The sequence below is a fragment of the Zea mays genome, chromosome 3 (assembly GCF_902167145.1).
Source record: "Zea mays cultivar B73 chromosome 3, Zm-B73-REFERENCE-NAM-5.0, whole genome shotgun sequence".
In the NCBI taxonomy this organism is placed as follows: Eukaryota; Viridiplantae; Streptophyta; class Magnoliopsida; order Poales; family Poaceae; genus Zea; species Zea mays.
This window is the reverse complement of record NC_050098.1, coordinates 159,348,928-159,361,912: the sequence shown is the minus strand read 5'-3', so window position 1 is coordinate 159,361,912 and position 12,985 is coordinate 159,348,928. Positions and strand designations below refer to the sequence as shown.

Genomic DNA, 12,985 nt, shown 5'->3' with positions numbered 1-12,985 from the left:
ACTGTATGGACTACGGACATTATGGCACTTGGAGATCGCCCAGGCGTTACAAGCATTAGTTACTTCCTCCCATTTTGCCCCTAGGCCCACATGTCGGGGCTTAGTATCCTTGTATGTGCCCCCCTTGAGCTATAAATGGGAAAGCACACAACGTTACAAGACACACTCAGTCAGGCTCACTGAGATCGGACTTAGACTCTCAGACTCATAAGTTCATACAAGCTCTCAAGCTTAGAGACTCAATGCAACACACAGTGGAGTAGGGTATTACGCTCCGGCGGCCTGAACCACTCAAAACCCTTGTGTGTTCTTGTGTTCATCCCGAATCCATCTAGCAGGCAAAACGCTTAGACCCCTCCTCATCTTAGGATTTAGGGCGGGTGCGTTCTACCACCCGGCCGGAGAATTCCCTCTCCGACAATGATCTTCTTGATGCGTCTCTTCTTCTTCCCATCCCTCTTCTTATGACTTGAGCCTGAGTCAGTGGGGTTATCGTCTCTTGGCTCGTTGAAAAGTGACTCCTTCTCCTTATCGTTGACCACCATCCCCTTACCCTTAGGATCCATCTCTTCGGGCAGTTAGTCCCTTAGATGAAGAGTGCGGCTCCGATACCAATTGAGAGCACCTAGAGGGGGGGTGAATAGGTGATCCTGTAAAATCAAACTCTAAATAGCCACAGACTTGATTATTAAAGTGTTAGTTAAATCAAGTGGATATGGAACACGCTCGTGCGAACAAAACAATCACAGAGAAAGCAACACAAGAGACACGTGATTTTTATCCCGTGGTTCGGCCAAGTAACACTTTCCTACTTCCACGTTGTGGCATCCCAATGGACGAGGGTTGCAATCAACCCCTTTCAAGTGATCCGATGATCAACTTGAATACCATGGTCTTCTCCTTTATAGTCTTTTCCCGTGTGCGAGGAATCTCCACAGTTTGGAGCCTCTCGCCCTTACAATAGAGATCACAAAGAAGACACAAAGTAAGGTTGGGAGAGCAACACACGCAAGACTCAAATCCGCAGCACAACCACGCACACAAGTCACGACTTGAGCTCGAAACGCAACGCACGGAGTTTGCAACTCAAATGGAGCTCAAATCACTAACACAAAGAATCAAATGCGTGGAGTCGGAGTCTGGGAGTCTTAGAATGTTTCTTGAAAGCTTGGTTAACTCCTCCATGCGCCTAGGGGTCTCTTTTATAGCCCCAAGGCAGCTAGGAGCCGTTGGAGATCAACTTGGAAGGCAATTCCTGCCTTCTGTCGAGTGGTGCACCGGAGAGTCCGGTGCACCACCGGATAGGCCCTGTAGCTGTCCGGTGCGCGATCTCCTTCCATATCAAGCGCATCCGACCATTGCTCCTTCGAGCCCGTTGGCGCACCGGGCACTGTCCGGTGCACACCGGACAGTCCGGTGCACCAGCTGACCGTTGGAGCAGTCCACGTGTCGCCCGCAGATTGCGCGGCCGACCGTTGGAGTTGGCAACCGTTGGCTCACCGGACAGTCCGATGCACCACCGGACAGTCCGGTGAATTATAGTCACGTCGCCTTTCTTCATTCCCGAGAACGCCCAGTTGACGCCGAGCCAGCTGGGGCACCGGACACTGTCCGCTGCACCACCGGACAGTCCGGTGCGCCAAGCCTGAGCTGTTGTTGGCTGTCCACAGCCAACCTTTTTCCAATTCAACTTTTCTTGTCTTGGCACTATTTCTAGCACTTAGACAAACATGTTAGTATTCAGAAACTAATTTACTAAGTCTAGAAACATATATTATACATTGATTTGCACTTTTCACCCATTTAGCACATAAGTGCTCAATTAGTGTGTTGGGCATCTAATCACCAAAATACTTATAGAAATTGCCCAGAGTCACATTTCCCTTTCAAATCCCCACGATACTAAGATTCTCCATATAGTCAGATTCTCTCCCGAGAATCTCAAAAAACCTGGTTAGAAAAAAACCTGAACTAAATAGACTCTATATACTGAATCCCTATCATCATTTCCTCTTAATCTCCAATCATTTATTTCTTAATAACATGATTTGTTTCCTAAATAGCATTATTTAAGGTCTGACTATAAGAGTAAAAAAATTTGAGGCTCTAAGAGCATCCCCAACAATAAACCCTAAAATAGAGTCCTAAAATTTGAAATAGAACCGTATTTAGAATGTTTAGGGTCTCAAAAGAAATGTTTACTCCAATAGTCAGGCCTTAAATAATGCTATTTAGGAAATAACTCATGATATTAGGAAATAAATGGTTGGAGATTAAGTGGAAATGAGGATAGGGCTCCAGTATATGGGTACTATATTTAGGACCCGAGAGACCGAGCCCTATAACCATTTGATGAAATTTTATAAAATAGGACCGTTGTTGGAAAGATGTTTTATGGTTTTGAGCCATATATTTAAAATAAGACCATGTTTAGAGCCTCTCTTGGAGATGCTCTAAAACACTCTAAATACGGCCCTATTTTAAATTTTTGGACTCTATTTTAAAGTTTATTGTTAGAGATGCTCGAACACACAGTAAAAAACAAAATATCTTGTGTTTGTATACATAATAATTCCGTATTAATACGGGATAAATGGAAACATTTGAGATAAAAGCGTAAACTGGTTTTATTGTTTCTCATTCCGTTTCCACATTTATCCGAAAATACAAATTAGGCTCTATTTGTTTCCCATAATAAATTTTAGTTGCTAGTTAGAAACATTAAATATAATCTAATTATAAAAGCTAATTATATAGATAGAACTAAATGATAAGACAAATCTATTAAACCTAATTACTCTACCATTTACTCGTGTGATGCTAAATAAACATTTGCTAATCATAAATTAATTATGTTTAATAAATTTATCTTAACATTTAGTCTTCAGCTATTAATTAATTTTATAATTAGATTATACTCGTAATAGATATTTAAATATTATATGTGACATGTGCTAAACTTTAGTTGACCAAACACACTCTAGAGCGGGGCAAATAAAAATCGTATAGAAAGTAACAGAGATGTTTTCCAACCGTTTACGTCCGATCCCTTGTTACAAGCCATGAACGTTGGTCACACAATGACGGCCAGGCAAGCCTAGAATACAATCCCGATTCAGAAAATGGAGAGCAAAGGTACATCGTAAAAACTAAGAGAGCCAGCAAGCTAGCATTTTATTTAGTAAAATCGTTCACCCGCCGGTACCCAATCTTCTCAGTTTTACACAGTTGCCGTCTTGAGGCTGTTGCCCTTCTCCTGTAGGCTCACGAGTAGGCTGTCAAAGCTCTTCTTGAAGGAGTCCACACCTTCCAGCTCAAGCTGCTTTCCGACCTCGCCCCAGTCAATGCCAAGCTTCTCCAAGGCGCTGTATACACCTTCCGCCTCGGACACATTCGCATCAACTGTCCTCGAGACAGTGCCGTGGTCTATGAATGCGTGCAAAGCTTGGTCGGGCATCGTGTTGACCTGAAAAGCGCATCATCACTCCGGAGTTATCTTTGCGATGATAAGAAACAACGCCAGTTCAAGTGGAGAACTCGTCGTGGAAGCATACCGTGTCAGGTCCAATGAGACTGTCGATGTAAAGAGTGTCGGGATAAGCTGGGTTCTTGACACCGGTGGATGCCCACAACAACCTCTGTTTCTTGGCACCTTTCTTGGCCAACGCCTCCCACCTCGGGCCAGAGAATTTCTTCTGGTAGAGCCGATTTGCTAGTTTGGCCTGTGCGACGGCAGCCTGGCAGAGCAGAGGATGTTCATATTGCATAACTCTGTAAACAGTTTGAGCTCTAGCATTAAGAAGAAGCTAATTCTATTTTTATTTACCTTCCCTCTCAAGGCAAGTGCCTCAGGTGTTCCAATCTTCTCAAGCATTTTGTCGATAAGGGTGTCGACTCGGCTGACAAAGAAGGATGCGACACTGGTAACTCGAGATAAGTCGCTCAAGCCAGAAGCCTCTAGCCCATCAAGGTAAGCATCAATCACAGCCTCGTATCTCGCAATAGAGAAAATAAGCTGCAGTGACAGAAACGAATTTGTGATCAATAAGCTTACCGCAGCAGTTATACTATAGAGTTCTACCACAAAAGAACTACTCCGTCTGTCCCAAATTAAAATTCGTTTTAGGTAATTAGTGGATTCTCTGATGTATGTGTTTTATATATGTGTCTAGATTCATCATCGTCTATTTGAATATAAACACTAAAACCAAGTGCTAAAAAGAATACTATTTTGGGATGGAAGGAGTATCATATAACAGACCAGTGGCAAGGCAGCACTCTGCAATTACCGTGACGTTGACGCTAATGCCATTAGCGATAACTTCCCGGATGGAAGGAACACATTCGGCGGTAGCAGGGATCTTTATGTAGACATTGGGGCGGTTGACCACTTTGTGTAACCACTTTGCGGCCTCAACAGTTCCTTGAGTGTCATTTGCCAACCTAGGAGACACCTCCACGGAGACATACCCATCAGCCCCATCGGTCTCATCGTAGATAGGCTCAAAAAGACTGCACGCGTCTTGGATATCCTTTATAACAAGTTCCCAGTAAGCGCTCTCCGCGTCCTTTCCGCCCGAAATGAGCTGCTTGAACTGATCATCATATGCGCTGGAGGATGAGATGGCCTTCTGGAAAATCTGCATTGCGTCGAGGACACGGTCAGGAGTGAATGCGCCGCAACCATGCAAGCGAAGAAACAAAAGGTGGAAACGGAGGATTACTGCAGGGTTGCTGGTGACTCCACGAACACCGCTGGCGATAAGGGGCAGCAAGTCGGTGACAGGTCGGCAGAGGTTGTCATACCACGGGGAGAGGCCCTGGAGCTCGTAGAGATCGTGAAGCGAGGTTTTCTTGGTCGGTGCACCATTTCCTTCCTTGGCAGAAGCCATCGCACTGAAAATTGCAATTCACCAAGTAATAAGGCCGCAGCAGCGAGATGGGTGTGGAGTCAGTGACACAACCCGCACGGCAACTCGAGAAGCTGGTATGCCAGAAGGGCACCCACCAGTCCAATTCCAACAAATCGAACGGCCGCAGAAACGTACAGGAGTCTCCATCCAGGCCCGGATCGGACGGGTCCGTCCCTATCGGGCCAGGCGGGGGTGGTGGGCTACGGTACAAGTAACAAATCGACGCACATGACGCGGCAGGATACGGAACGAACAGCGCGAATCTGATTTATCAGAATTAACCATCGACTCAAGCACGCGCACAGATGCGAAAGACCGCGAACCCAATTCCACAGATGAGATGAGATAGAGCGCGCGGGCGCGGAAGAGGAGAAGGGGGGAGAAAGGGGGTGGAGTCACGCACATGACGGAGGGGATCCTGGCCCGCCCGGCGACGGAGACGCGGACCCGGCGCGGGGAGGGGGCGAAGGCGATTGCGGCGGCGCGGAGGGACGCCGGCCGGAGCGGTGGCGCCGCAGGCCGGGGCGCCGCCAGCTTGGACACCGTGCCGGTCATCGCCGCTCGTCGGGGTTGGTGGGGAGCGCGAGGAGGGGCAGGGCGGATGGGTGTGGGTGTCACGGGGTTGTTGCGAGGTTTTGGAGGCTCTTTCGTTTCTGTTGCTGGTCAGTGGTCACTCGTCACGTACATAAAAGTAGCAGACGGGAGACGGCTCCGTCAGTGTGTTTCCGCCCGCCGCTTTTACACAGGCAACCCTGTCTATTTGCGTATTTGTTTTTCATACCCAAAGACGCAGCTGATTTCTGTTATTTTTTTTCTCTCTCGCGCGTAAATTACACGAACTCTGAGTCGTGCCGTGCCTCTGGTCCAATGGTTCAGCTTTTTTCTGACCAGCTTTTCCGAGAATCTAACTGTGGGGAGAATCTGGCTGTAGAGAATCTAAGTATCATTAGAATTACATGCGGAGTAAGATAAAGTTGTTCATGAGGCTCAGGATCTATAAAGTGACGAATTACTACTATTGCGACGAATCAACCGATTATATGTTTATGTTGATTTTGAATGGTTTTTATCCAAACGAATTTTATAGAAGCTGACTGAAAAGTTAAGTGTTTGACAGTCTGTAGCAGCTTTTAGTGGACAAAAGCTGTGAAAAGCCGAAACAAACAGGGGCTCTGTTCAGTGGGCGGCTCCTGAATGCCTGAATTCAGCCGTCCCTGCAGTGTTCCCTGTATATACCAGGAAAAACATTCGACGAGTTCCATAAATAACGCCGCCGATGTATACCAAGCCGTCTCCCTCTGAACTGAAAGGGACGTTACAGGTTCTTCTGACTACGATTGAGAAATGCAGTGTACGTAGCAAAACTGAAACATCCATCCAATTCTTTCTCTATACATTGAAATGGTTGCAAGGGGAGAAGAGAGCGGGTTGCCGGGGTTGGTGGTGGTGTGATCGACGCGTAGGGTTGTGGTTGTGGAAGATATTTTTCACACGACTATGCGGATCATGGATATACTATGCCAACATGGCAACATAGGATACATCCATCATGGTCGTCGTTAGGGATGGCAACGGATAAACTATCCACGGATAGTGTCTCTGGACATTCATATCCGCGACTTATATTCGATATTCGAACACGTACTTGTTACCCACTACGAATAAAAAACAATATCCACACTCGTTACCCACGGGTAACGGATATCCGCGGATATATTCGTTTGCCCACTATAAGTTTAACTTCACACACTTTAGGAAATAAAATACTAGCTGTAAAATATTTGGTCCCAAAAAACAACATGGTTAAGTCATAAAATATTCCTAGTTTCTCACAAACAATAGTTGCAGTGTGGCGACGGGATTACGAGACTTGGGCAGTTGGGCTGGTTGTGGTCCGTGAAGTGGTTCCAAATTTCAGTGACCCCACATGACAGGTTACCTTAACGGATATTCGGGTATTCGAATATGGATACTGATTTTTCGTACCCGTTTAAAAATATCCACGGATATCAAATGCTATCTGTATTCGTATCCACGGGTACATGATCGTACCCAAAACCGTGCCCAACGGGTTTTTTATCTGCGGGTACGCGGATAAATCACATCCATTGCCATCCCTAGTCGTCATCTATATTTGATTCTAAAGACTAAGGCCATGTTTGTTTTAGATTATAATCTCTCCAAATTATATAATCTAGCACAAATAATCTAGTAGGTAAATAAACATCTAGATTATGGGTTCAGATTATATAATCTAAATCCCAGATTATGATAATCTCATAATCTCCTCAAGAGTAGCTTATTTGAGATTATTTTGGCAAAAGACTCACTACCCATGGTTATGTAAATAAAAATTACAATATATGCCATCCTTTTTTTCTCACCTCAAATAAACAAATAAGGGTATTGTTGTCTTTGTGAATAATCTACATTTGTATAATCCAAACTACCAAACAACTACATGTAGATTATAATATATCTAGATTATAATATGGATTATATAATTTAGATTATAATCCATATTATATAATCTATAAGCTGAAACAAACAGGCCCTAAATATGGTTGATGAGCTTCTCTCGCTAGATATATCACTATCAGGGTAAATCCTCACAGGTCCTCGAGCCTGCAAGTCAATAGTAGCAAGGACGGTCCTAACGAACCACGGCCAAACCCGCTCAATACCCCCTGCTTGTTGCCTCAGTCGACACAATATGACAAAGGCGGGATTCACCCTTTTCTCTAGCTAAAGTGCTAAACCCTATGCTCCTCTAAATCTGGGACAACTATAGCACACATCACCCTCGTACGAGAAAACACAGGAAAATATGACGAATGTGCTACGGGGTATGGGGTCGACGAAATTGGAGGGTACGAACGAAACCTCCATGGCTACGACCCCATCTCGGGAGCTTATGTCGCCCTTATAGCGACATTATGTCACCAACCCCAGAGTGCCTCCGGTCTAGATCGGGTATCCTACGGAGCATGTACCCACATAAGCGACACAGATTATTTCCATCAGAAGTACAATGACAAGTACAACTCGAAGTACCCAACGCATCACAGGCCACATGATCTTGTCAATGGAAGAGCCCTTCCTTTTCACTTTTTTACACGTTTCTCCACAAATATATCCTTGTTAGAGGCTCCTTCCTTGATCTATAAAAAGAAGGATCGGTCTTGGCCCCGAAGAGAAAAAAGAGGTGAGGAAGGAGGAGCTAGAGTCCCCTAGAGGCTCGAGGCACTTTAGACCTAGAGGGCTCTAGCTCACGACACACGATCTCGACCCACAACAGGCTTACGCCAGAGACTTGAGAACTATTTCCTTCTCTCAACTGCTTGTAACCCCTACTATATATAAGCAATTTGATATCGATAGCGTAAGCCACCGAAGACTAGCGTAGGGATATTCAGTCCGAAACAATATAACTCTTGTGTCCACCTCAGGCACTATCTAGACATAAAATACGCATTACGCAATTACTCGTCGGTAGTTACTCGAAACGCCGACAATCACGATCCTATATCTATGGAAAGTTATATTTTGTAAATCTAACCAAAGAGCGACCGATGAAGCCTGAATTTATGACAAATCTACGGAATCTAAATGAGATCTCACCACTACAATTCTATTGTTCTCCATCTCATATATAATTGTCATGCAACGGAGAACAAGGTTATGACCATAAAATCTCATTCACTCTCATGGCTCATCATAAATATCGGTCGCTCCAAGACTTTTAAGGCGAGCACTATTGAAGCAACACATTTCACATACGAGACGTATACGAGAACGAGAAATATAGATAAAAATAGGTGATACATATGTTCGTGAACACAACACCGTTTTTATAGTTTTTAATTAACTATTTATACTTACATGTTGTATTTAAAAATATTTAAATTACTTAACTTAAAAGGCTAATCATTAGTTTACCTTGCTACATTCACTAATTTGAATCAACCGATATTTAATATATTTAAGGTTTCATAACATTAATACAATTGATAGAAAATACTATATCTAAACATTTTAATCAAAATACCTATACTAATTACCACTAAAATATTTAATCTAATTAATTTCAAAACTAACTATTTAATAATTTAAAGTAACCTGGTTCGCTAAAGTAGCATATTAAAAATTATAGTAATTATTAAATTAATTATGTAATAATTTGTATTTAGGGGGTGTTTGGTTACCTAAACTAAACTTTAGCCCCTATCACATCGAATGTTTAAACCTCCATTCCGGGTATTAAATGTAGTCGGATTATAAAACTAATTTGTCAGCCGAAGATTAAAAGACGAGACGAATCTAATCCAGTTGGTTGGGTCTATATTTCATACTTCTATTTGAAAGTCAAACGCTATGTGACCCGGGCTAAACTTTAGCAGGGGCAACCAAACACCCTCTTAGTAGTTTAATGAATTATACAATGGAGCATAACACAGTTGCGGGCGGAGCCGGGGGCTGGGTCAGGGACGGCGTCGGCGGCCGGAACTACCCTGGTGGTCGGGCCATGCGGGCGGGGCGGCGGAGCGGATGTCAGCGAGGCATGGCATGTCGTTGTAAATAGTGGAGAGCAGGGAAAATACACTATATATTAGTATATTGCTGCTGCATGTAAACGGGCCGTGGTACAAAAACTAATGCGTGATCCATCCATCCATCGATGTCATGTCAAATGAAAGAGTACAAAGGAACACGAAGAGATGTACAACGAGTCCAGTCCACTACCAGGGCTTGAGGTCGCTCTGGAGTCCGGCGTCCCAGTCGAGCGCCTTCTCCCCGGGCTGCAGGAACACGCCCTCGCCGTGCGGCAGCTTCCGCGCCAGCCCGTTGAGCACCTGGTGGAAGGCGTCCCCGGGCCTGGCGGGCTGGTGGAACAGCAGCGCCTGCTTGACGGAGTCCCGCGCCAGCAGGCGCTGCCTCCGCAGGATGTCGGGCAGCGGGATGGAGGTGAGGATGGAGTCGAGGCGCGGCACGTCCCGCTCCGCCACGAACACGCTGATGTCCTCCCAGGGGATGGCGTCCGCGAACGGCAGCACGATGTCGTCGGCGATGATGACGGGGATGCACCCGAACACCACCGCCTCCACCAGCCGGGGGCTCCAGGGCGCCCACCCCAGCGGGCACAGGCAGAAGATGGCGCGCTGCATGTCCTCGTAGTACGTCGACGGGTGCTCCGTCGAGATGTCGAACAGCGGGTTGTCCTTGAAGTTCTCCCACACCGACGCGCGAGCGCCCCTGCATGCATGATCATCCACCAACCATGGCATATATATAAATAAACATGTACTATATTGGCATTGGCATTGGATGGAATGGACCGGAGCCGACTTGACTTGCCTGGCGTAGTAGCCGCCCTCGGGGTCGTTGCCCATGTCGTAGAAGAGGCCCCTGAAGTAGACGAAGATGGAGCGCGGCGTGCCGGGGCTGATGAGGTGCGCCTGCATCTTGCCCGGGTCGGCGTAGGGCGGGACGGTGATGGAGCCGTCCTGCAGGCACACGTGGTTGCGCTGGCCGAACGTCTGCACCAGCGTGGCGCGGCGGAGCAGCGGCAGGATGCCCCGCTCCATGGCGCGCTCCTCCTGGTAGTGGAAGCAGGCGCCGAAGTCGTGCGGCGTGAGGAAGAAGTGGTCGGCGCCGTCGGTGCGGTTCCAGAAGGGCCACGTGGTGGCCACGTAGCGGATGGCGCTGCGCATGATCCGCGGCGCCCGGAACGGCAGCGGGAAGCCCTGCGGCGTGAGGTCGCAGGTGGTGTACGCGGGCGTGTAGAACCAGTCGGCCTCCTCCGGGTCCAGCGTCCGCACCGCGCTCGACAGCAGGAACTGGTGCATGAAGATCTCCGCCGCGAACATGTGGTGCAGGCACCGGCTGTCCTTGTCCAGCAGCATCCTGTTGTACTTGCGCGGCATCTCGTACACGAACACCTTCAGCTTCCCCACGGGGTCGTCGTCCAGCACGCCCACCGCGTCCCCTGCAAAACCATCGATTCGTTCGTTCGTTTCATTCATCCAAAATGAACTTGGTTTCGTTGATTAAATGCGCCTGAACTGTGTACATAGATGGGATCTCTGCATAACCAGTTTTCAGTACTGCTGCTAGCCGGAGTTCAGATTCAAAATGGGCGTATAAAAACGTACTCCAGTACTAGTTGGGCATAAAAAGAGTGAGTACAACTCTTGGTGGAGTTGTTGCTTTCGGCAGTCCACCTACCACACAAAAATTGAAACTTTAATCAACAGAATAACGATCCCTTTCAAGTGGTGTCTACTCTAATGATACCAAATCCTTATTCCCTCCGGTTGTTAGCATGTCCGGTTTTCAGGGGAGGAAAAAAAAGGAGGAAAGAAAAGAAAGCCGTTTGAACTTTGAAGGCGATGGTGGTCAGTCTAGTTGAGTAATTGAGCGAGTGGATGGCCACCGCTCAGTCTAGCTGCCACATTATCCTTTGTTTATGGTTGTATCACACCAGTTCCAGCTCTTGCATTGCAATGTCCTCCAACAGAAAGAAAAAAAAAAGCTCTTGCATCACATGCAGACTGGAACGCAAATCCTATCACGATTTAGGCGCCACACTACAGCACACATGAATCGCCGATCCTGGGAGCTTGAAGCAGCTCTACGGATGCGTGGCTGAGAAGAAGATGGTACATAGCTACGTAGATATCCGATCCGTGATTCACACTGATAATGCTTGATGAGCAAGCCCAATGTTTGCTCCTGCCCCTGCTAGTATACAGGCTTCGCTTCACCTACCAACCGAACTCTTCTGCAAAGAGCGACAAGCATCTCCTACCGAGTACTAGTACAGGGTAGCGGCTAGGCGTACAGCTGGTGCCAGGCAGCGGCCACACGATGGGTCACAGGGCGCGAGAGCCGCACACACGCGGCTACCGTTAGAGACAGCCAGCCAGCCTCGGCTGCTCGATCCCAGAAGCAGAAGAGGCTGCCAACTCCAATTCCTAGGCTCTGCGTGCAAACGAGGCAGAACGGGGACGCGGCGCGGCAGCGAGCGCGAGACACGGGGCGGGGCATGGGCTGTCGGGCTGGCGGCGGCACCGGCACGAGGCAAGGCACCGGCAGTGCGATCAATTCGGGCACGGATCGGGGGCGGCATTGCGGCCAAATCTGAATCTCGGGGAGGGGGCATGGAGACGGGGAGGAGGGCGCTCGGCTGGGGTGCAGAGTTCCGGCGGCGGCGACCCGTGCGATGTCGCGGACCAATTCGGAATGGAAGAGGGGGATGCAAGTGCAGGGCACGCACCTGAGATCCTGCCGGGCTCGTGCTGCTGCAGCGGCGCCGCCGCCGCCGCCGCGACGCAGGTGGCGACGAGCAGGACGGCGGCCGCGGCCGCGGTGGCGTGCGCCCCCATTGGCCTTTTGATCCTCCTGCTGCTGCTGCTGCTGGTGGAGGCGCCCGAGTGTAGCAGAGAGAGCGGCCTGATCCGACCCCCTGTCGCTGCTGCTGACTAAGGAGCTGGTGCTGGTTGCTCGCTCGCTCGCTCGAGCAGGCCCGCCGCTGCTCTCCTCCTGCCCAGCCCAGCCCTGTTTGTTTCTCAGCTGCGGCTGCGGCTGCGTGTGCGGTAGGATGTCGCCGTCAGGACCCTGACCCCGAGGAGGGAGATTGGATGAGGCGGGCTAGTCAAGGGCGCGGCGGTGGCGAGCCAATGAGGGAGAATTCGGGCGTCGAATCTGGTGCTGCTGATGCGCTCCGCTCGCACGCAGCGCTGACGGCAGCTACCACCAGGACGAGGGAGGGAGTAAGGAAAAGAAGGGGAGAAAAAAAAATGGAGAGAACGGAAGGAGGGGTGCCTGTACAGTTGCCCGCACCGCACGCGGCGGGTGGCTTGACGCAGAACCAAGACAGGCAAGGGTGTGTTGTGCGGGTCCAATTGCTGCCCCGCACATGCTGACATGCGTGGTTGGTTTGGGTTGGAGTTGGAGACTTGCCACCTTTTCGCTGAAAATTACTGCCTCCGTAAAGAAAAAAATTATAGTTTTGATATAATTTCGAGGAGCCCTCCTATAGCCGCTAAAGGTAGTCTATCTGTCCTTATCAT

The 12,985-nt window shown here is 48.3% G+C and overlaps 2 protein-coding genes across 3 annotated transcripts; both read right to left on the bottom strand.

Moving 5' to 3' along the window:
* Positions 1-2,917: 2,917 nt before the first annotated feature.
* LOC100284307 (transaldolase 2) lies at positions 2,918-5,574 on the bottom strand. Its single transcript, NM_001157202.2, has 6 exons — positions 5,317-5,574; positions 4,725-4,896; positions 4,290-4,640; positions 3,827-4,015; positions 3,555-3,737; positions 2,918-3,466 (listed from the first exon to the last, which is right to left on the bottom strand). Exons 1-6 carry the CDS (start codon positions 5,466-5,468, stop codon positions 3,221-3,223), a joined length of 1,293 nt encoding a protein of 430 aa, NP_001150674.2. The 5' UTR covers positions 5,469-5,574; the 3' UTR covers positions 2,918-3,220.
* Positions 5,575-9,497: 3,923 nt separating this feature from the next.
* On the bottom strand, positions 9,498-12,758 carry LOC107275237 (uncharacterized). Of its 2 annotated transcripts, none has more exons than XM_020550039.3 (3): positions 10,984-11,830; positions 10,269-10,899; positions 9,498-10,166 (listed from the first exon to the last, which is right to left on the bottom strand). In XM_020550039.3, the coding sequence occupies exons 1-3, from the start codon at positions 11,000-11,002 to the stop codon at positions 9,653-9,655; spliced, it is 1,164 nt and encodes a 387-aa protein (XP_020405628.1). In that variant the 5' UTR covers positions 11,003-11,830; the 3' UTR covers positions 9,498-9,652. The 2 variants fall into 2 exon arrangements, with proteins under 2 accessions (XP_020405628.1, NP_001307443.1); NM_001320514.1 differs by lacking the exon at positions 10,984-11,830 and adding an exon at positions 12,190-12,758 and having other exon boundaries at positions 9,517-10,166.
* Positions 12,759-12,985: the final 227 nt, after the last annotated feature.